The following is a 23873-nucleotide window of genomic DNA, read 5'->3' on the forward strand; positions in this document are numbered from 1 at the left end:
TCCTCCTCCTCCTCCTCCTCCTCCTCCTCCTCTGTCTCTAACAGAGCAGCAGTGTATGTGGACTGTCCTGCTGGCACTCTGTCCTTCTACAGAGTCTCCTCTGACACTCTGATCCACCTCCACACCTTCAACACCACATTCACTCAAACTCTTTATCCTGGGTTTATGGTCTGGTCTGGTTCCTCAGTGTCCCTGTGCTGAGTGGAGTGTAAAGAGTGTCTCCTGTTACAGAAACACTCTGACTGTTGAACAGATAGTTCAGTCTGTACATGTCTGTCTCTTTCACTCACAAACACGTTTTCAGATTCATGGATTCAATCAGTTGATGTTTGAAACTCTTCTAAATGATTCCTTGTAAACTTCTTCAGTCACAAACAAACAGGAAGTGATGTCACATGTGTTCCTGTCCACACAGCAGAATGAGTCTATTGCTGACAGTGATGTACAAACAGAGTGAGCATTTCTGAGGCCCAAAATAAACTGAGTAGTTCACTGAATGAACAATGGACTGTGAGCTCAGTTCCTTCATCATTAGTATGGATTATATATGTATATGTATTATATTAGTATCATATATATCAGGTGCTGCTGCTTTCAGTCATTGTGCAAATGTGCTGTTTGTAAGCTTGTAAAGCTGCAGTCAGCTGAGACTGAAGAAGTCACCTGATCAGTGAGCAAACGTTTCTGAAAACGTCCAGATGAACAGAATCAACCTTTGGGATAATCTGTTCCACACATCCATGTTTCACTTACTGCATTATATTTCCTCATTGCTGTGCACACAGGCCTGTGGCTTATAACCAACTCCAAGTTCAGACTCAGAGGCTGCTGAAGCTGTTTTCTGGAACAGAGACGTGTTGGATATAAAACCAACTCTTCTTTATGTGTCAGCACTGAGGAAAGGAGCAGCTTCGTTTCTAAGTGTATGAAGGACTGTAGCAGTGTGTGTGAGGTTTATTTCACAGACAGAACCATGTCAAAAACACAACTTCAGGTAAAAACAATACAAAATCAAAGAGTCTGATCAGAAGGATTAAACAGAGGAGTGTGGGACTGTTTTTAACAGACAGCAGGTTAAGCCAGGCTGGAGGAGTAAACTGAGCCTCGGTGTGAGCAGCAGTGTGTTTGACAGGAAGCTGAGATAAACAGTCTGGAGCCCATTTAGTGCTTCATATGAAAGTGTGAGGATTTGAAAGCAAATCTAAAATCAAGCAGGAGTCAGTGTGAGAATGATTTGTGCTTTTCCTCAGTCAGATGCTGGGAGTTTCAGTTCATCCATGTTCAGCGTGCTGTGCTTTGTGTAACAGGAGAATATGACAGTATAAATCAAGTCTTCATGTCACTGAAAGCCTCCACAGTCTGCTATGGAGGTGCATCAGTTTGGATTTACAAGAAGAACATTTCTTAAACCTGCCACAAGATGGCGCTCCAACAGAAGGGATGTCCACAGTGTAACACAGACACACACATACTGTGTGAATGTGTGAGTGAATGGGCTTTCAACACAAGGCTTCTGCTGCTACCTTTAATGACATAATTAGCTAACAAGAACAAACTGTTAATTACCACCAAAGAACGGCTCCAGATTTTAGCTGCTGACCATTTTGTGAAACGTTGATTACATCAGCTTATTGTTGATTTTTCAACCTTAATATCAGCTGCTTTAAAGGAGCCTCGTTCTCTGGCAGTAACACTTTTCTTCACTAGATGCAGTGCAGGCACAGTCTGTGTTTCTAAACTACACACTAATGTTCATTGTTGTGCAGCTAAATCCTCCCTCTGGATGGGAAGAATCCCTGTCAGGCTTCAAACACCTGGCTTGGTGTTCTGGAGCTAATGTGTCACCTGTGAGGACTCTGAGATGAACACACAGCAGACACTTCAGTTCTCCGTCTGTGTGTCCTCAGTTTCCCAGCATGCCTTGGCTGTGGTGGTGGAGGTGAATGAGGGGGAACATGCTGCTCTGTTAGCACTCAGGTTTCATACCTGGTGATCTCAGAGGACAAAGCGGCGTTACAGCAGCGCACGTTGATGAGACCTGATGCTCTGAACAGTTCAGACTTCAGCCTCACTCTGAGAAAACAAACGACTGACTGTCAGCAGCAACTACACCTGCTCCATCAGTGACGGAGAGAAGAACTGAGACTGAGAGACATACAGCTGCAGGTCAAAGGTCAGAAACGCCCGCTCTTTGTACGGGTCAGGAGTTAGTACTGCAGAGGTCAGAGGTCAGCTTGCTGACAAACCATTTGAAACAGTTTGGAGCTAAAAGCACAACAGCAGAGGAAAGAAGAGACACTGCAGAGATGATGCAAAATATTGTGTTTTGTTCTCAGCTGTCAAAAAGTGTAACACACGTGTTCCAGCACAGCCTTTGTGTACTTTCACTTCTCCATACTGTCCATTGGAAATCCTGTTTGTTACTTTTTGATTTCAGTCCATGTGTCCAAAGCAAACTTCTGTCCCACACTTTCTCTGCTGACTCTTCACCGATGCTCAGATGATCTCAGATGATTTCACCAGAACTCATCAAAATTCGGGCTCCACAGAAACCCAGACGTCACTAAACAAGCGTAACAAGCAAAGTGAAAACTGGTCGTTCAGCTTTATTGACCAAAGATAAGCTCACATGTCACCTCATGACACAGACACTTATTTCCACAGCATGCACGAGGACTGACAATAAGTGTCTATAAAGCCACTTCTATCTGCCACACCTGTGCTTCTGTCATGGTTGCTCTCCTCTCACTCTGTCATTTATCCACAGTCTGCCTCCCTCTGCTCCGTCAGCTGACGTCCTCTCTACACCACCTGCTGTGTTTTATCCTGCAAAAACACATTTAAGAAGCGTTGCACCGAGTAACGGGAGGAACTGCTATAAAATACATTTAAAGGAGGTGGTGCTGAGTGCTGTGACTGGGGTCCCACCACTGACATCACGGGTGGAGGACATGTTGGAAAACTGCTACAAAGTGCTGTGCAGCCAGCAGAGCTTACAGTCTGTCCTGTGTGTCATACAGGCTCTCACACTTAGTGTTTCTGTGACACATTGAAGAGAAGTTTGTGTTGTTCACAGTTGTGCTTGTACTGAGTGACAGCTGACATGACCTAACAGGAATAATGTGTCTGTGCTGAATGAGAAGTAACACACAATGAAGTCTTGATGCATCTCAATCATCCAGGAAAGTGAGTCTGTTGCTTCTGTTCATCTGGACGCAGCGTTTTGTGGGAGAAACGTGTCGTCATCATCAGGTGACGTCTTCAGTCTCAGCTGCAGGTTTCAGTCTTACAAACAGGACATTTGCATAAAGACTGAAAGCAGCTGCAGGAACGATGGGCTGGGAGCTCCGTTCCTTCATCTTAATTATGCAGATTCTCAGGACCATTGATCAACAACCACTGATCCATGTCCATGAGTCCCATTCACAGAGATGTGGGAATGGCTGCAGTCACAGCATGTAAGATGGAAATAAATGAGAAGTATTTAGCTGAAGTGGATTTGATTTATGTTACTTCTTTTTTAACTTGTAGTTCTACATTGGAAGATTATTGTGATATTGAAATATAAAAATACATTTATATTCTATTATTTTCTCAAAATAAGCGTCACACTCGTGGAAGCCGGTGTAGCCGCCGAAACGCCTGCATTTATGGAGACTTTCAGCCCCAGGTAGGCCAGTTATGGATCTTGGGATCCACATTATGTCAGCAGCTGTTCTCCACCGTGAACTGTGTTCAAACAAACACGCTCACGCCTCACAGACGACAGCTTACAGTCTGTAGAGATAAAGTGACTTCGTACAGCCCCGTCTTCAGTCTTGTGGAGATGATCTCGACGCTTTGGTGGATGTTACTAGCTCCTGTGCAGTATTTTGTAAAGACATGATTATACCCCGTAAGCGTGTTAAAATTTACGCTAACAATAAGCCATGGGTCACTAAAAGTGTCAAATCCTGTTTAAGGAAAAAGAGACAGGCCTTTAAAGAGGGGCTGTTACCGATTTTCAGACAGCTACCAAGGAAATGAAAATCGAGATGTTGAAAGCAAAACAGACAAAAACCTTCTTGAAAGCAAATTTGCTGCAAAAACTTTTGGGTCTGCCTGGAGTTGTATGAAAACCATAGCAGGGTTTCAAAATCCCCAGAGCAGCAGTCAGGTCATTTTAGATGTTTTAATTCAGACAGAGATTTTCAAATGCTTTAAACATGTTTTATGCTCGTTTTAGTTCTTCTGATTTCAGCGAGGATATTTGGGAACTGAAACAGAAACTGAGAGATACTCAGCACTTTATCATTGAACTCAGCGATGTTAAAAAGGCCTTTCATACAGTTAATGTGAACAAGAGCCAGGTCCTGATAATATTAGTGGCCGCCTAATTAAATCTTGTGCTGATGAACTCAGGCCTATATTTCAGGTTATTTTTAACAAATCCTTGCAAACACAACATGTGCCCTCTCTTTGCAAAGAAGCAGTCGTGGTTCCTGTCCCTAAATCTAAACGACTTCAGGCCTGTTGCCTCACTTCAGTTGTCATGAAAGTCTTTGAAAAAATCATCAGAAATGTGATTATGAAGAGACTGAAGGTCAGCTGGATCCAATGCAGTTTGCATACAGGCCCAACAGAGGAGTGGAGGACGCACTTTTGACTTTACTAAATCTGATTCTTAAACATGTAGAGAGTAAAGGGACTTTTGCAAGACTTCTTTTCATTGATTTTTCTTCGGCTTTTAATACAACACAGCCCCATATTTTAATTAAGAGACTTTTAGAACAGTTTGAAATCAGGAAAAACCTGCTGGGCTGGATTTTAGATTTTCTAACTGACAGGTCACAAAGAGTGAGAATAAATGGGGTTCTGTCTGACCCAGTGTTCTCCTCCACAGGTTCTCCTCAAGGCTGCGTCCTATCGCCCTTATTATTCACTCTCTATACAAACATGTGTCAGGGCAGACATGAAAACAGGGTCATTATTAAATATGCAGATGACTCTGTTATTGTCAGCTTACTGAAAGAGGGTGAAACTAACCACGGCCCAGTCATTGATGACTTTGTTCAGTGGTGGGAGGAGTCTTATCTCCAGCTGAACATATCTAAAACAAAAGACATGGTTGTTGATTTTAGGAAACAACAAAATGGGCACGGAGTCACTTTAATTAAAGGTCAGAAAATAGAGCAAGTACAATCATATAAATATCTTGGGACCATAATCAATGAAAAACTGAACTTTGATCAAAATTGCAAATCAGTTTGTAAAAAGGGTCACCAGCACCTTTATTGCCTTAGGAAACTTGTTCATTTCCACATTGACCAAAAAATTTTAACTTTGTTTTATCGTTCTTTTATTGAGTCTGTTTTATCCTTTTGTTTGGTGGCATGGTTCGGTCAGACCTCTGTCACAGAGAAAAACTCTCTGAATCAGATAGTGAGATGGTCCAGTCGTCTGATAGGTGAGCCACAGTCTTGTTTAGCCTCCCTGTACTCTGAGCAGGTACAGAGGATGGCTTTATCAATCCTTAAAAATGCTTCCCATCCTCTAAGGGGTGAATTTCAGCTTCTTCCCTCAGGACGGAGGTTTCTATTTCTGAGATGCAGGACAAAGCGTTATAAAAACAGCTTTGTCCCCGTTGCTGTCACTGAATTAAATAAGAACTGTTTTTGATTCGAAATATTAAAGTATGTGTCACAGTGAGTTTTATATATTTACTAGGTATGTGTGTTTTTAAAGGGATGTCAAATGCTGTCATTTGTCTGTAAAGCAAATTTACCTTGCCTTTGGGTATAAATAAAGTTACCTTACCTGCAGACGCTGTGCGCAGAGGTTCAGGAGCAGAAGTCCCGTTGTAAACATATCACGGCAGACCCGACGATGTTTGCATGAACGCGCTTTTTTTAAAAGTCAGGTCAAGGCTCCAAAAGCCCAAAGGCGATATAACAGTTTGTGTTTGCTACATGGATCATTGTAGTTCAGCTTTCCTTTGTTATATTTCTTTAAGAGCTCAAAATGTGTTCATTACATAAATCAAATGTAATTTTCTCTGTAGCACTTCATGGATTTCATAAGCAACACACTGTAGTTGTTCACACAAAGCATAAAGGTAAAAACAATATACACAGTGTTATCTTCATTTTAGATGTCACAAAGTATTTGCGGCTCCCAGTGTTTTCCCGAACCCTGACCCTTTGCGTGGAAACCGGGTCCAAAAGGCTCTTTGGGTGTTAAAGGTTGCTGACCCCTGCACTAGGCCCAACTGACACATATATTTGATTCCAAATACAAAAAATAATGTGTAACCTGCTGGAAGAATGTAGGAGGTTGAGACAGGATCTCAACACTTGGTGTCTGCAACAAAAGACAACAATATGTGGGCCGATTGTGGCTCAAGAGTTGGCAGCTCGTCTTGTAATCGGAAGGTTGCCGGTTCGAGCCCCGGCTTGGACATGTTGTGTCCTTGGGCAAAAAAGCACTTTGGGGTCCTTAGGGACGAGTAAAGCGCTCTACAAATACAGGCCATGTAATGGCAGAAACATTCTCTAGTGTAAATCCTGACTAGTTCATTAACTACAGATCAGTTTCAGTGAACATTATTCACAGAGGGATCTGAGTTCCTTATACCAGACTCTACAGAAACTGTAACACTGTACAGCTCTGCGACTCAACAATATGACAACAATGTAACACACACTAGAATCATCAAATAAAGCCCCACTAACCACTAGAACTAGAACTAACTAACTAGCACTGGACACTTGCATATTAGAGATTTCTACCACCATAGGAGGCGAGATATCATCCTTGAACCAGAGCATCCAGCCCTCAATTTCGGACATAAAAAGCGACGTGGCCAGGCATGATAACACTTTGACTGAACTGCAGGACTGTGCCTCGAACCACTCTGACACCATCGCCACTCTCCAGGCCACTGTGGAGCGTTTGTCTGCGGAGGTAAAGAAGTTAGATGAGAGATGTGGAGCTCTTGAGGCACTCCAGGAGGAATAATTTAAGAACTGCAGGAATACCAGAAGGCACAGAGGGACCCAAGATGACTGAGTTGGTTCACACCTGTTGGCGGAGGCGCTATCTCTCGAGGAGAAGCCACTCATCGATCGAGCACATAGAGTGAATCGCCAGCGTCCCAAACAAAGTCATCTTCCTCGGCCCATCATCTTGAGATTGCACTACTACCACATTGGTGAGGAAATTCTGCTGAAAGCTGCAGAGAACAAGAACCTGATGTATAAGGGTTTTTAAAATAAACATCCTCCCAGATTTCCCTCCCTCTGTTGGAAACGCAGAGCCGCATTTGCAAATATGAGAGGAAGACTACGTGGGATGACCGGCGTCAGGTACAGACTGCTATACCCTGCAAAGCTGTTAGTGACCCATGGTGATGTGAGGAAAAGCTTTACCGATCCCAAAGAGACCGTAGACTACGCGGAGAAGCACCTCTCCCACCCACCTTCAAATGTATTAAAAGCAAGGATATATCTATATGTCTAACGCTGACACAGCACTGTGTTTCTTCTTTTCCCTTTATATTCCATGTAAAGGTGAATATGGAGCGTTTATGGAGCTCGTTTATTGACCAACTGTCAGTTAGAAAGTAAGAGTTACTAGGTTAACAGAGGTTAGCAGTAACAGTACGGGGAAGTATATTGTGTTGTTCTTTTGTTGTTTTTTATTTTATCCTACTTTACTTTGTTATTTTGATTTTACCTGTTGTGAGTGCTTCCCGTAATTCTCCTTTTTCTTGCGCCGCTGCGGCCAGAGTTCACAACATTACATATTTTTGTATCTATAAACAGGAAGCTGACACTCTCCAGACTTTATCAAAGGTGTGAGCGTCACAGCAGAGGCCTTTGTGTCAACGTAGCTGAAGACAAAACACAGAAACACATGAAGGAGATTTTCCTGGCCTGGATTTTATACAAATATTCTGCAGTACATCAAAAATGAAAGAAAACCATTAGTCAACATATGAACATCACCTCTGAAGTTACAGAGCTTTGATTGGAGACACAGCTGAGCGTTTTGCATTTTGCATAATTAATTACATAATTAATTATGTAACCATAATTAAATGGTTACATCATCTTTAAAGTCCCCAGAGATCAGGAAAAGGGCCTGAGGGTGCTGTGTTTGGAGTCTGCTGGTTACAGTGTGCAGGACCTCACAGGCTGCTGCAGCGTTAGCAGAGGGCGGGACATACACAGCTATCATAATCACGTGTGTAAACTCTCGTGGTAGATAGTACGGTCTCATGCTAACCGCTAGCAGCTCAATGTCCTTACAGCATAGCGTCTCTTTGATAGAGAAATGCCCAGAGTTACACCATCTATCGTTCACAAACACAGCCAGACCCCCTCCTCCCTTCTTACCACTCTCCGCTGTTCTGTCATAAGAGGCTCAGCAGCTAAAGCAGCACACCTGGGTCTCCCAGCCTATTAAAAGCAGCCCTTTGCTTCACCTGCTTCACTAAACATTATTATTTTAAGCAGAGTGGTGTGATTTATGTAGGCATTGCTGTGTGACAGGATGACCTTTCTTGCACACCCACCAAATGAGGGCGCACATGCTTCCACGCCCACTGGTGACTGCACACATCCTTTCAAGGAAGCATTTCATTCATCCCTAACAAATGGAACAAAACACTGTGCAGCGTGTTCAGGTTTGAACGTGGCCCTGGCCTCTCTCTGCATCCACCTGGCACATGCAACACACATCCACTCCCTGCTGAGCTGCTTGTATTTGATGTGTTGAAGTTTTGGTAAAGTTTGAATAAATTCCACTTTATTTATAGGAACATTTCATCTGTGGACTCCTGCTTCCCCTCTCCTTGAGCCAGTTTGTGACGGGAACATGACATAAGAAAAGTAATTTATCCCTTTTTGATTCTGTGTATCTGGCGCTCATCCAGTGAGTTCACACTTGGCAGAAACAGACTGAATTTGTCTGGAGAACTTTGGCTTCAGCCAAGTTAGATAAACACACTGTGTCTCTGTCAAAACAGCAGTGTAGTTGTGGCACCCCTGTGAGGGAATGACCACATGAATATTATTTTGTGTAAAACACTCATGTAACGGGACATTTTTCATTGCTATATGTATTTATTTTCAGTTTCTTTAAGAGGATAGAAAATCCATGTAACAGGGATTCATTTTATGTTAGAAAGCAGTGAGGGCGGAACTTTGGTGCTTGCTCCGGGGTTTCGGGGAGCAGTAAGTGGAGCCCACCTTCCGCTGCTTCCTCAGACACGTTCTGGAGGAAAGCAGAGACGCATCGTGTCTTCCTTACTCTGCTCTTCACCTGCTTTTACAGGTCGGTACACGGTGCTCGCACCGAAAATGTTGTTTATTGTCACCATGGTTACCCACGTTAATGTGAATGGGAGAGTTAAGGCGGTCCGCCAAAGTTATTTATATGTAAACACGGGAGAAAACCAGAGGAGTGTCCCGCGCGACCGCACCGCGAGCCCGCTCGTTAGGTGGAGCGCTCGTGAAGCAGAGTCAGTGCGCTCCTATGCTCTGTGCAAACGTGTTGTAATGCTCCAATCAAATCAGTTCTGTGAGATGTGAATGTTAATAGTTCTGTTAAAGTGACTGAGTAGATTAGCTAGTGTAACACAAGCACTCTGAGCAACTCTGTGTAGCTAACAGAGGCATTCATGGGTTGATTCAACAAGCTGTGTTTCATGATGCACTAAATAGTGATTTTGCCAGTAAATTACTGGAGGGAACAAATGTAATGTATTTACCAATGCTGTTATTGAATAGAACTGTTTAGCCAGTAAGACACTGCAGAAGACAATGTGATGTGTTTATTGATATGATAAAAGGATGTAGCTGTTATGGAAAGAAGTGTGAACTTGAGAAACTGAACCAGTTAAAAAGAGTATATTTCACTGATGTTGTGAAATAAGTAAATGTAATTGATGTGAATGAGGAACCAGCTGAACAGTATATTGAAAGCTCATGTTTAGTGTTTTATAGCATTTATTTGTGTGAAATAAATCAGACTCAGACACGTTCTGGAGGAAAGCAGAGACGCATCGTGTCTTCCTTACTCTGCTCTTCACCTGCTTTTACAGGTAACATATCTGTCATCGAGGTCTTCATCCTTGGGACCCGTAACATAGTAACTTCTTCATTGTTATACTTCTATAGTTTTCCCATTTTGTGAGCTGTGGATGTGGAAAGTGTCTCAGTGACACATCCACATGAAAACGGCGTTACCTTCGTTCATTTGCACGTCAAATGAACGAGCTGTTTGGACTTTAACGTCACAGCTGATGCTTCGATACTCGAACTCAAGAGTTCAGCTTCCACTCAGAGGTACAAGTACACACAGCAAAGATAAACGTGTACACAAGGTGGAACCCACAAGTGCACAGCTCCAACCAGAGATGGGCAGTAATCCGATTACTTTTTTCAAGAAACGAGTAAAGTGAGGGATTACTATTGCAAAAAAGGTAATTAGATTACTGTTACTTTCCCGTAAGCACGCTGCGTTACTGCGTTACTAAAACCGCAGCTGTGTGCAGATGAACAATGGATAATCTATCGAGTGTGGAGAGAGTGTGAGCGTGCAGCGTTTAAAGCGTGGAAGCACTGACCTTACTTTGAGTTTGACTCTGTAAAAAGTGACAGAAACATTAGCATCCGCTGTTCACTGCGTGGGAAGACAACATGCTCACTCACTATGTGTTAATGGGCATGCTTATTTATAACTTTGATAAAATGTCATAAAAATAATTCCATGCCAGCTCACCATTGGTGATCAGGTAGTTTCTGTTCCAGTTCCAGTCCCATAAATCATGAAGCTTGCTGCCAGAAAAGCTTCAAATCTCCTTTGAAAGCTGTTTGTGGTCTTGATTGTGGGAGCTTCAGTTGTCTGACTCCAGCTGCCACACAGTGCTCACTGATATCATTTGCAAAAACCCCAGTGTGACAATATTTATCAGTGAAGCAGAAATCAGGAAGTGACGACTTTTCTTTGAACATTTGCTAAGGCTAAGCTGTGCTTTCTACCACAGTTGGGAATTTCCTGGTTTACAACAAATTATTGTGTCAACACCGCATAAGATTTCAAACTACAGGAAAATCACTGGAGTTATAAGAGGCAGACAACGACACACACACCACATGCATGCTGTTGCTATTTATTGTGGATTAACCTGTCATGGGCAAGAACAAAATAATTCTGCCTCAAATACAGGAAATCATAGCTTTCCTGTATTTCCTCCATTGTTGGCATGCTGGTTAGTGCTGTTGCTCCACAGTAAGAAGGTCCTGGGCTAAATTATCCATGAATGTAAACGGCTGTGTGTTTCTATCTGATAGACTGGTGAGCTGTCCAGGGTGTACCCTGCCTGGTAACCTATCACTTCAGGGTTATTTCCCAGCCCTGCTGCAACCAGGATAGAGATAGGAGGATGGTAGTTGTTGTAGACCCATTCAATTTCAATTGAAGGATTAAAATGTTCCAGGAGCTCAACTTACTCCATCTGAACATGTTTCAATCGTGTTTTATGAACACAACATGCAGCTTTACTGAATATGAAAAGGTTGTGTTGATTTAACTCAGTCGTTTAAGTTTCTGCCAAAGCAAAACCTTTGTGTGCAACCAGTGTCCACTATTGAATCAAGTAAATCCAACATGTTTTTGTCAGTGCAAAAGGAGTTACGGTGCCTGTATTCCTGCACAATATTGTCCCGGGAGGGAGAAAAACTTTCTGGTGAAGTTTTGGTTGATTTTTGGGTTTTGCTTGACACTAGGTTGATTTTATCAGTGAGGTTTGGATTGTTTTCTTTCTCTAAGAGAGAGAAAGATGGTTTTATGCTTGGACATGTTTGCAATGGGCCCCAGTATTTGTTACTTTATTAGTATTTTATTGGTTGCGTTTGTTTGTGCTTTTGTTACAGTGCACTGAGATAAGAACATCTGAGAGGTGTGATCCACCGGTGGTGATATTTTGGTATTTTGTGAGTTCCCGATTTAACAAATCAGCTCTTTAATCCAGACCTGAGAGGTTGAACTTTAAAGCGCTATAAAATATTCTTACTGGAAACAGTGGCAAAGTGTTTTTCTCCATGATTATAATGGGCTTGGGAAAAATTCACTTATATGTGACATTGATCACATGAGAAGTCCTGAGCCTAAAAGGATTGCAGCGAGTCAATCCAGTCCAAAAACAAGGAGCTGTTTTCCTTTAAAATGATGACGTCATCTTGCTGGTGATGGAGGCTCGAATAGGCTGCGCGTGAGACTCCATTATCAGCAATATCTGGTATGAATGTGTGTGGATGTATGCATGTGACTGGACTGTGACGGACTGACGACTAAAAGTTTAACTGACTTGATACTGAGACAAAAACGGTGCCGACTTTAGGATTAGTGAATGTCCACAACAATTCACCCAGCCTGTAGAAGAAGGGTGGAGGTTTTGTCTTGCTTTGTTTGTGCAGGAGCAGAAGGATGACAGAGACTAAAGGGGGAGGCTGTAGCTTCACATGAGTGTGAGCTGCAGACTGAACCCTTTGGTTGCTAATGTTGAGTCACTGATGTTTGCATTAAGAAAATTGTGTTTTATTAGCTGTGTTTTAATTAAGGTATCACATTATATTGTTGGGAATGTTAAATGCTAAAGTGAAGAAAAGCTTTGATTTCACTCATGACTGAACATGTTATTATTAACCATAGCAGGCCACTGTAAAGAGTCAATTAACTGTTATAGAGGAAAAAAAGGCCAAAAACTCTGTTAATACCTATGAATAACAGGCAATGATAGACTTGTCACATTCAAAATAGAGATATGTAATAACAAACACGGGTCCGTGTCATTTAGGTTCTCCATTGAAATAGTCAATCATTTAGAAAAGTAGAATATATATATATATGTCTCAACGCTGTTTCTCAATAATATTAAAAACCTAAAAACTATTGTTGTGGAAGATAGAAGTCACTGTGACAGCCCTCTGACTGTGGAGGACGTTTGTAATCCTATTTCTGCACTTAAGGCCAACAAATCTCCCGGCACAGATGGTTTAACTGCAGAGTTTTATGAATCATTTTCTAATCTCCTGGCTCCGTTCTTACTGCAGCTTTTCATAGGAAGTGTAGAGAATAACATCCTCCCTCCTACTCTTACTCAGGGTCTCATAACACTTATTCCAAAGCCAAACAAAGACTTACTTCTTATTGATAATTGGAGACCCATCTGTCTGCTCAATGATGACTATGAGATTATGGCTTTAGTACTTGCTAACAGAATGAAAGAGTTCTTGGACACAATTATCGATGAGACACAATCAGGCTTTATGAGAAACAGACACCTTTCTAAGAACATGAGACTGGTTTTAGATCTACTTGATTACTCTGATTTGGTATCTGACTATAGCTTCATTCTCTTCCTGGATTTTTAAAAGGCTTTTGATACAATTGAACATCAATTTATTTTCCACTCTTTGGAAAAATTTGGCATTTTTCTGTAGAGCTATCAAAACCTTGTACACGAATGGCAATAGCTCAATTAAAATGATTAAGACTCCACCCCGAGATTTGACCTGTTATACAAGGAATCAGCACAGCTGATAAGGAGCTCATCATCAGCCAGCTAGCTGATGACACCACACTCTTCTTGAAGAATGCAAATCAAATCCGTCCAGCCCTTAGTGTTATTAGTGATTTCTCTGAGGCATGTTAATACTTTTAGCTATTTTATATCCATAAATGTAAGTTTATTAATAAAACACCATATTTCTGCCTTTTTATAAGGATATGAATTGTACATACAATCAATTTCAGACTCAACCAACAAAAAGCCTCTCAGAACAATATTTATATTGTAACAGTTGCTATTGTAATGCAGTGTATCACCACATGGCGGCGCCTCCTGTCTCACGACTGGTGTCACCCCCTTTTTGTTCTTCTTCGCACTCCTCCTGTAATGGATGCTCCCGTGTGTACGCGGACTAGTGTGCTCTTTAGTAATGTGTGGTAGAGGTAGCACTTTTATTTTTGATATTGTAAATAAATGAGTACTTTTTGGAAAGTCAGAAGCTGTTGCTCATTTGCTATCCACCTGCACACCTCCGCGGCTGGCTTCATCTCCACTGCACGTTACAATATGTTGATTTTTTTCGCCTACTCATATCATAATTTTTTTACTCCTGGTTCTGTATGTTCATGTTCTGTTCTTTTGTAAACTTCATCTGTTTGTATGTTGTATACTCATTGTGTTTCAATAAAGTTCGATTTAAAAAAAGGTACGTTCTAAACGAAGCTTCAGACGTCACTGATCACGTGACTCTGGCCAAACGAATCAAGCCTCGACACGGTGCTTCTGAAGCAGCGCGTTGATCTTTCTGACACACGCACCGGAGCGTCAGCTTCAAGCGGACCATCACTACATCTCACATCTAAAGGTGTCAAGGTAACTTTGAACTGAGTTCAGTCAATCTGGAGTTTTTCCAAGTTTTCTGTTGCTCTCTGTGAGAGAAGAGCGTTAAAGGCGGGGCTCTCCAGAGTCCAGCAAAACAGGAAACCACAGCTGGGTGTGTGTAAGTGTGCAAACCAATAGAATGCATCGTGGTGGGGGGGGGCATCACGGGCAAGAAAAAAATAAAATAATCGGTCGTACCCATGCTTCCCCGACGTCATGCCAGCGCATATTGGGAAATTCGTAGGCACCGATCGGTTTTCTATCAGCCATTTGCTGGGAGTAAGGGCGCCCTCCGTTTGCGAGGTGCGCCTGCTGCTGGCGGCACAGGGAGGAGAGGGCGGGGCGGCGGGGAGTCTCTGGCTGGCTGGAGCGGCATCTAATAACCAACTCGCAAAACAAAATAAAAACAACAAACAGATATTATGATACAGACTTATAATCTGCACCGATGTTTTTTCTAAATTCTATAAAGTGAGCGCGAGAGCCCTCGGTGCGCCTGCGCGCTGCTGAAGTCAAAGTAAACTTTATTGTCATCTCCGCTACAGACAGTCCAGCATATAGAGAGACGAGACGACGAGGCTGCAGTTACAGCGGTGCAAGTAAACAAACAATAAATATAAGAAGAGTAAGAAAATAAATCTACACTTTAGGACTCGGGGTAAAGGATCAATAACAATTTAAATTTATAATTTACAGTTTGATGATTTAAAGTCTCACACAACCCGTCAAAAGGGGCGGGGCCGGCTGCTTCCAAGTAGAGCACATTTCATTTATAATGATGTAAATCCAAGCCCATCATGGATTCACGATCTGAATCCTGGGTTGTGTGAAATCCCAGAAATCAACCTTAGACAAAGTGAATCTGTGAACTAAGGTGTAGGTCTGTTAGGTTAATTGTGCTGATCCTCGGGTTGGGGGATTTGTGTTTGTACTGGAGCGCAAAATTCAAACCAATGGAAGACGGACAACAAAAGTTCAAAGCCATCAGGTGCTCAGGTTAGAAAAAAGAGAAAAGATGCAGGTAAGCAGACGTGTGATTGGATAATGGCAGGTCATCCTGAACCAATCAGACTAAACTCCAAACAATACATTATGTTACAGATTTTAATATTAATTAGTCATTGTTACTTGTTGATTTGTCCTTTTCTCATTGTGTGACGAATTATGACGACTGTTTGGTAGCTGTTATTGTCTCTCTCTCTCTCTTCATGTGTGTTTCTCTGGTGAAACAATAGTTTTGTGTTAATGTTAGGGCTGCACGATTTTGCATAAAATGAGAATCACGATTTTTTGGCTTAGAATTGAGATCATGATTCTCTCATAACAATAAATAAACATAAAACAACAAATGTCTCACGTTTTGTTGTTGCAGCAAAATGTTGTCCTGCTTGAAATTCCGTCTCCACCGTTGCTCGACGCTGCGTGTACAGAGCAGGTAGTGCAACAATAGAAAAATAGTTGTGGGACGGCACTGTGTAGCGTTTGTCTAGGGTGTTGATCGTTTTCCTAAATCCCTCGTTTTGCACAGTGTTGATGGAGCCATATCTTTGGTCAGGTGATAAGTGATAGCCTCCGTGATGTCTTTGTGCCTGCGGGAGTTCGACGTGTATAGGGAAGCGCTGTATAAGGTTCCCGTTATTGATGTTTGGGTGGTTGACCGGGACGGATTTTCTCCTGTCACTTTCTCGTCATCCCTGACGTGCTCTCCGTTGTTGTTTCCCTGCTAATTTTAGCATCACACGGCACAGCTTCTGTATCACGTGGTATAAGGCTCCGCCCTTGTCATTTGTTGAGCAGGAAGAGTGAGCGCTTGTTTTCATGCAGAGTACGTCCCGGATCAAAATGTGAAGTTTTACAAATCACCACTTCTTTAGTGAATATCATTTCAGTCTCAGACAATCTCGTTTCTCTTACAGAGGTTGAATGCACCTTCTGCGGATGGCGGTACCACACAGTGTGCGTGGACTTCCCCTGCACAGAAGGCAACTACAAATGCTGTGAATGCTAAATAAACAGAAACAAATGATCCCTGTTGTCTTTGCTTGATGATTGGTTTGAGTCTTGACAATCCACATTGCTGGCGTTGCATCTTTCAATGCCAGCAATGGCAGGTATCAGTGCTCAAACCTTTTGTGTTTGTTTCCAACAAGTTGCCCACCTCGGGAAACAAAAATGTGTTCTTTTACTTGTCAGATGAACATATGAGACACTTTGACTCTTCAGTGCAGTGTGGAGCCTAACAAAGATCTGTTTTGTGTCCCAGCTGATCAGCAGGAGGAGGAGAGTCTGACGGAGCAGCAGAGGAACATTTTCAGCTACTTGGACTCAGCTCAGCCACTACAGAGGAAACAATGAGCTCAACACAGAAGGTGACAGACAGAGCAGGACCATATGACCAAAGATATTTATCACCATATACATCCGAACATTTGCCATAACGATGTAGCTGACGATAGAATTGACACCAGACAAAATACTTTACAGCTGCACAACTTTATTAAAAACCCATCAATGTATTTTCACTGAAACAAGCAGCTGTTGTTTATGTGCATTAAAGTTATATAAAAATGTAACAGTGCCAATGCAAATTCCTCGCTGACAGTTTAACCAAAAGGCGTTTCCAGTGGAAACTGGCCGACACATCCTGAGCATAACCATGTATAATATCCACTAAACTTCAGAAGAGGTTATACAGTCGTGGCCAAAAGGTTTGAGAATTGCATAAATATTGGAACCTGGAGAAGTTGCTGCTTAAGTTTTTATAATAGCATTTTGCCTGCACTCCAGAATGTTATGAGGAGTGATCAGATGAACTGCATCGTCCTTCTTTTTATAATACAGATTTGTACTTTATTTCAAATTGAACCTTTAAAGGGGCATTTCTGGACTTTTAAACACCAGTAATGTACTTTTAAGGGAACATTTAAAAAAAATGTTCCTATAGGTACAAAAATGTTCTTATTTTGTATTTCTGAGAGTGTATCATGTAACACTATAGATCAACTTAGCTCAGAATATATAAAGCATATAAACAGTTACAGCAATATGATGCAACACACACAGCAGCTACTGATCCAAAATAGTCAAAGCTTCATAGAACTGAAACCAACATTTATTTTTAGCTCCATTCTGCTGCTCAAATCAAATCAAATCACTTTTATTGTCACATCACATGTGCAGGTACATTGGTACAGCACATGTGAGTGAAACAGAGTTGTGCAAAATACAATAATGTAAACAAGCAAAATACAAGAATGGCTACGTCTGAAACTAATAAATATATGTACAATATATAATAGTATATGCATTTCTGGATGTGTATACCAAATATTTTTGTGTGTGTACACATATTTTACAAATTAAATAGAGTAAACAATAAATAAAATATATAAAAATATACAGAGTTGAATATGTGCAAAACAAGTGGCATTTATATACAGTGTGGAGTGCATAGTGTTGCAGTTCCCGTAGTGAAGCTGAGGTGTCTATGAAGTGTTCAGCAGTCTGATGGCCTGATGGAAAAAGCTGTCTCTCAGTCTGCTGGTACGGGACCGGATGCTGCAGAACCTCCTTCCTGATGGAAGTATTCTGAACAGTTTATGGCTGGGGTGACTGGAGTCCTTGATGATCCTCCCCGCTTTCCTCAGGCAGCGCTTCCTGTAGATGTCTTGGAGGGAGGGAAGCTCACCTCCAATTATCCGTTCAGAGCACCGCACTACTCGCTGGAGAGCTTTGCAGTTGTAGGCGGTGCTGTTGCCAAACCAGGTGGTGATGCATCCAGTGAGGATGCTCTCAATGGCACAGTGATAGAAGGTCCTGAGGATGCGGGGGCTCATGCCGAATCTTTTCAGTCTCCTGAGAAAGAAGAGGCGCTGCTGCGCCTTCTTCACTGTTTTGTTTATGTGTACTGACCACGTAAGATCCTCAGCCAGGTGTACACCAAGGAACCGGAAGCTGCTCACTCTCTCCACAGCAGCGCCGTTGATGGTGATGGGGGTGTGTACTTCTCTGCACCTCCGGAAGTCCACTATCAACTCCTTTGTCTTTGCGACGTTGAGGGTGAGATGGTTGTCTTGACACCAGTGGGTCAGGGCGCTGACCTCCTCCCTGTAAGCCGTCTCATCACCGTTGGTGATAAGACCCACCACTGTAGTGTCGTCCGCAAACTTCACAATGATGTTGGAGCTGTTAGTGGCTGTGCAGTCGTAGGTGTAGAGTGAGTACAGGAGAGGGCTCAGTACACACCCCTGTGGAGCACCAGTGTTCAGTGTGATGGGGGATGAGGTGATGCTGCCCAGTCTGACCACCTGGCGTCTGTCAGACAGGAAGCTAAGGATCCAGCTGCAGAGGGAGCTGCTCAGTCCTAGATCCTGCAGTTTCCTGTCCAGCTTCGAGGGAACGATGGTATTGAATGCTGAGCTGTAATCTACAAACAGCATTCTCACATACGTGTCTCTCTTCTCCAGATGTGACAGGGCAGTATGTAGTGTCAGGGCTATGGCATCATCAGTGGACCTGTTGTGGCGGTATGCGAACTGTAGAGGGTCTAGTGAGTCGGGTAGTGCAGAGCAGATGAAGTCCCTGACCAGCTTCTCGAAGCATTTGCTCACGATGGGGGTCAGGGCTACAGGTCGCCAGTCGTTCAATGAGGAGATGGTGGAGGATTTGGGTACAGGGACAATGGTGGCCATTTTGAAGCAGGCTGGAGCAGACAGAGAGAGGGAAAGGTTGAAGATGTGTGTGAACACTCCAGCCAGCTGAGCCGCGCATGACTTGAGGACGCGGCCGGGAATCCCGTCCGGACCAGTAGCTTTGCGTGCGTTCACCTTCTTGAACCACCTCCGCACATCCTCCTCAGACACAGTGTGCGCACTGACGTCATCCGCGGTGCGCACACTGTCTGGTCTCATGGTGTTCGCTGTGTCGAATCTAGCGTAGAATACGTTTAGATCCTCACACAGAGAGGCCGTGGTCTGCGGTGTGCTGGTTTTCCCTCTAAAGTCTGTGATCGTGTTTAGTCCCTGCCACATACTCCGAGGGTTGTCAAAGTGTTGCTCCACCCTGTCCTTGTACTCACGTTTAGCTGCTTTGATCGTCTTCCGGAGTTGGTAATGTGCGTGTTTGTAGTCCGATGTGTTCGCGGAGGCAAAGGCGGTGCTCCGTGCTGCCAGTGCCGCGCGAACATCTCCATTAATCCAGGGTTTTTGATTTGGGAAGGATTTAACTGTTCTGGATGGGACGACATCTTCCACGCATTTCCTGATAAATCCACAGACTGAGTCTGTGTACTCATCAATGTCTTTAGCGGCCACGTTAAACACTTCCCAGTCCGCGTGATCAAAACAGTCCCGCAGCGCAGACTCCGATTGGTCCGTCCAACAGTGCACCGCCCTCCGGGTTGGAGCTTCCTGTTTCAGCTTCTGCCTGTAGGCGGGCAGGAGCAGGATGGAGCGGTGATCTGATTGGCCGAATGGGGCGCGGGGGAGGGCTTTGTACGCATCCCGGAAAGAGGTGTAGCAGTGGTCGAGTAGCCGGTCTCCACGGGTGTTAAAATGGATGTGTTGATGGAGTTTTGGTGAGACTTTCTTCAGGTTTCCCTTATTAAAGTCTCCGGCTGTGATAAACGCTGCCTCTGGGTGTGCGGTTTCCTCGCTGCTGATCGCGCTGTACAGTTCCCTGAGTGCTCGGTCAGTGTCGGCTTGTGGGGGAATGTAAACAGCCGTAATAATCACTGCTGTAAATTCCCTCGGTAGCCAGAATGGCCGGCACTTAATCATCAGGTACTCCAGGTCCGGTGAGCAGAAGGATTTGACCGGGTGCACGTTCGCATAATCACACCAGCTGTTGTTGATCATGAAACATACACCACCGCCTCTGCTTTTCCCAGTAAGATCCTGTGACCTGTCCGCGCGATGCACGGAGAACCCCGTTAGTTGTATTGCGGAGTCCGGTACTTTGTCCGATAGCCAGGTTTCTGTGAGGCAGATCACGCAGCAGTCCCGCATCTCTCGCTGGAATGAGATCCGTGCCCGAAGCTCGCACAGCTTGTTCTCCAGAGACTGCACATTAGCCAGTAATAAACTGGGTAACGGTGGTCTGTAAGTGCGCCGTCTCAGTCGAACCAGAACGCCAGATCTTCTCCCTCTGCGTCGGCGTTTGCGGCCTCCAGGGCCAGAGAACAAAGGCGTCTCAGGTGAGATGAATGGGGGGTCTGTAAACGGAGCGTCCGTGTTGCAAAACTTGAACTCCGGAAAGTTATAAGAAAGACCATCTTTTATGTACAGTAAGGTTTGTCGGTTGCACACAAGGAGACATGTGCTACTTGCGAAAAAATGAAGGAAAAGTAAAATTAAACACAGAAAAAAAGCTGTTGCTTGGGGGAGCTCGCGACGAGGCTGCCATACTCTGCGCCATCTTGTTCCAACAACTGCTGATACAGACTTTAGGTTTCTGAACATTAAACTTGTTGCTGCCTTTCATAGTGTGTAACTTGAAGGCCCTGAGTACTTTCTCCCACACTGAAAACACTGGGATGATCACATTATTTGAACATTACCTAATAAGACTGATTCAGCACAGACAGTTATGTTAAACTTTCCTAGCAGTCCTTCACAAACAGGGAACAGTCTGTCTATTCTCTCCATCTGTCAGCTGCTGCTGGCTCTTCCTCCTCCTCTTCCTCACACACTGCTGAGTTTGTCCTGGTGGATCATCAGGGCTGCAAAGCCTCACAGATGATGTGCAGCAGTGGCTCCCTCAGTCTGTCCTCACTCTGGACACTTGCAGTCGTCACACATGGAAATCAAATGTGTGATAAGCTGCAGGATTCAAACACAAGTGTAACTTATAAACACATGTTCATACTTTTATTCCACAATCAGAGAGAAAGAAACAGAGAGAGAGTGCAGGACAGACAGACAGGTGACAGTCTCAGGTGTACACACTGCTACACAACAGCACCAGAGAAGCAGGATTTAGTGTTTGTGTTATTACGAGTGTAAACAAGAAGAGTTCCAGATGGTGCAGTGGACACATGTGTGACTGCTGTGATTAAAGCATCTTTCTTTCAGCTTAACGAGTGAACCGTCAGCTCGTTCAAACACACGTTAAAGTGCGTTTGGCTCGACACCACCGAACAGAGGCAGCAATATAACACAGCTAACATTAACAGTGCAGTGAATCCTGCTTGTGCCGTGATGTTCAGGACTGCAAACCGAGCAGCATCACTGACTTTCAGCTTGTTGTGTTTGTGGATATATGACTGACTTTAATTATCCACAAAATCATCACATTCTCTGTCAGATTAAGGTTGACTATTGAACGGCGTATATTTTAAAGGCTTTAAAACCAAGTTAACGCTGAAAGTACAAACATCACTAATGTCACATGAGTCTGCCGACAAGGCATAGCTATGGCTATGAAATGCTCTTTGTGTATCACTTCTTCATTATGAAAGATGTCATTAATGCACTAGTAATGTCTCATCTGGAGTATTGTTCAATCATTTGGTCAGCAGCTAATAAGACAGATCTTAACAGACTTCAGTTAGTCCAGAATAAGGCGTCCAGATTAGTGTGAAGATGTTCATACTATACTAATATTGATCAAATGCATAATAACCTTTCTTGGCTTCCTGTACAGGCTAAAATATTCTATGGCTTACTTGTAGTTCTAAAGAAAGCAATTCTGTTAAACACGCCACATTTATTCTGCTCAGCTGCAGTATCCAGATGAAATACATCATCATATTACACAGTTTTCAACAAGCTGTAATTTAGTAAATGCTCGAGTTAAAAGTAACGTTTTGTAAAACTGTTACATTTAGAGCAACTTTTAAGTGGAATAAGTTGCCTTAAAAAATTAGAGAATTATTCAAAACTTCAATGAACACTTAAAAGCTGATTTACAGAGCTTTTAGTTGTTGTAAATATTGTAAGACATGATTTGTTTTTGAAATTTGTGTAATGTGCCTCAATGTTATTGATATTCATCATCAACATCATCAACTTTATTTATAAAGCACTTTAAAACAACCACAGCTGACACAAAGTGCTGTACATTGGAACTGTAAAATAAAATTACATGAGATATAAATATAACACAAATAAAAGAAGAGTGAAATCATTAATTAAATAACTACTTCAATTAAAAAAGAAACTAAGTCTCACTGAGGTTAATAAAAGCCAAGGAATAAAAGTGGGTTTTAAGACGTGATTTAAAAGTGGACAGTGAAGGGGCCTCTCTAACGTGCATGGGCAAATCATTCCATAACTTTGGAGCCACAATAGAGAAGGCCCCGCCCCCTCTGAGCTTCCTCCTGGATCTCGGTACCTCCAGGAGCAGCTGGTCAGCTGACCTGAGAGACCGACAGGGTGTGTGGAGATGAAGAAGCTCAGAGAGGTAAGGCGGGGCAAGACTGTGAAGGCATTTAAAAACAAACATAAGAATTTTAAAATGAACTCTAAAAGACACAGGCAGCCAGTGCAGAGAGGCTAGCACGGGGGTTATATGCTCTCTTTTTTGAGTTCCTGTTAGGAGTCGTGCAGCCGCATTTTGAACCAGCTGCAGACGTGAGAGCAATGACTGACTGACCCCCACATAAAGTGAGTTACAGTAGTCCAGGCGGGAAGAAATAAAAGCATGGATCACTGTTTCAAGGTGCTGCCTCGAAAGAAAAGATTTTACTCTTGCCAGTCGCCTTAAATGATAAAAACTGGACTTCACCACTGCTCTGATTTGGTTGTCCAATTTAAAATCACTGTCCAACTTAAAACCAAGGTCAGTAACAACAGATTTAAAATAGACTTCCAGGGATCCTAAAACAACAGGGGAGGACTCACAGGGACCACTGGGTCCAAACACCAACAGCTCTGTTTTCTTTTCATTAAAATTTAAAAAGTTTAGAGCCAACCAAGCTTGAATGTCATCTAGACATGTCAAGAGAGGTTTTATGGAGATGCCATCCTTGTGTTTTAGTGGCAAATAAAGTTGGCAGTCATCGGCATAACAATGAAATGAGATCCCATGCCTTCTAAGGATAGAACCCAGAGGCAATAGATACAGTGAAAAGAGCAGTGGCCCTAAAATTGAGCCCTGTGGGACGCCGCATGACAGAGGAGCAGAAGACGATTCGTAACCGAGAAGGCTGACAGAGAAATATTATTATTATTATTATTATTATTATTATTATTATTGATTGCTTATATTTGAACAATTGTGAAACCTCACTGTGGATGTAAGAGTGAAATTATGTGGATATCTTGAATCCACTTTATTGTGTAATGTTTTATGTGAGTATTTGACGGAAGACGAGCAACATCTGTTGTGGAAGCTAACGGGGTTCCTTTAGAATAAACAAACATAGGATTTATTATCACTGAATAATTCTGTATAAATTGGATGTAATGTGTTAGAACTACCAGCAGGTGGGGATAAG

The 23873-nt window shown here is 42.9% G+C and overlaps 2 protein-coding genes across 16 annotated transcripts in view; both read left to right on the forward strand.

Moving 5' to 3' along the window:
- LOC309702175 (protein NLRC3-like) overlaps positions 1-737 on the forward strand; it is a 169632-nt gene extending 168895 nt beyond the window's left edge. For all 13 annotated transcript variants that reach the window (XM_082526653.1, XM_082526649.1, XM_082526658.1 and 10 more), the window contains one exon: positions 1-737. This exon is cut by the window's left edge and continues 353 nt beyond it. In XM_082526653.1, the coding sequence (XP_082382779.1) occupies positions 1-201 (201 nt within the window). In that variant the 3' untranslated portion in view covers positions 202-737.
- Positions 738-9845: 9108 nt separating this feature from the next.
- The window catches only part of LOC309702258 (uncharacterized protein), an 89969-nt gene continuing 75941 nt past the window's right edge, over positions 9846-23873 (forward strand). For 2 of the 3 annotated variants that reach the window (XM_082526825.1, XM_082526827.1), the window contains exons 1-2: positions 9846-10084; positions 16701-16806. In XM_082526825.1, coding sequence (XP_082382951.1) covers positions 16789-16806 — 18 coding nt within the window. In that variant the 5' untranslated portion in view covers positions 9846-10084; positions 16701-16788. Of the gene's footprint in view, positions 10085-13515; positions 14429-16700; positions 16807-23873 lie in introns of those variants that run through there. The other variant, XM_082526826.1, reaches the window with a different exon arrangement.

Source organism: Aulonocara stuartgranti, assembly GCF_965226115.1.
Source record: "Aulonocara stuartgranti genome assembly, chromosome: 3".
Classification (NCBI taxonomy): Eukaryota; Metazoa; Chordata; class Actinopteri; order Cichliformes; family Cichlidae; genus Aulonocara; species Aulonocara stuartgranti.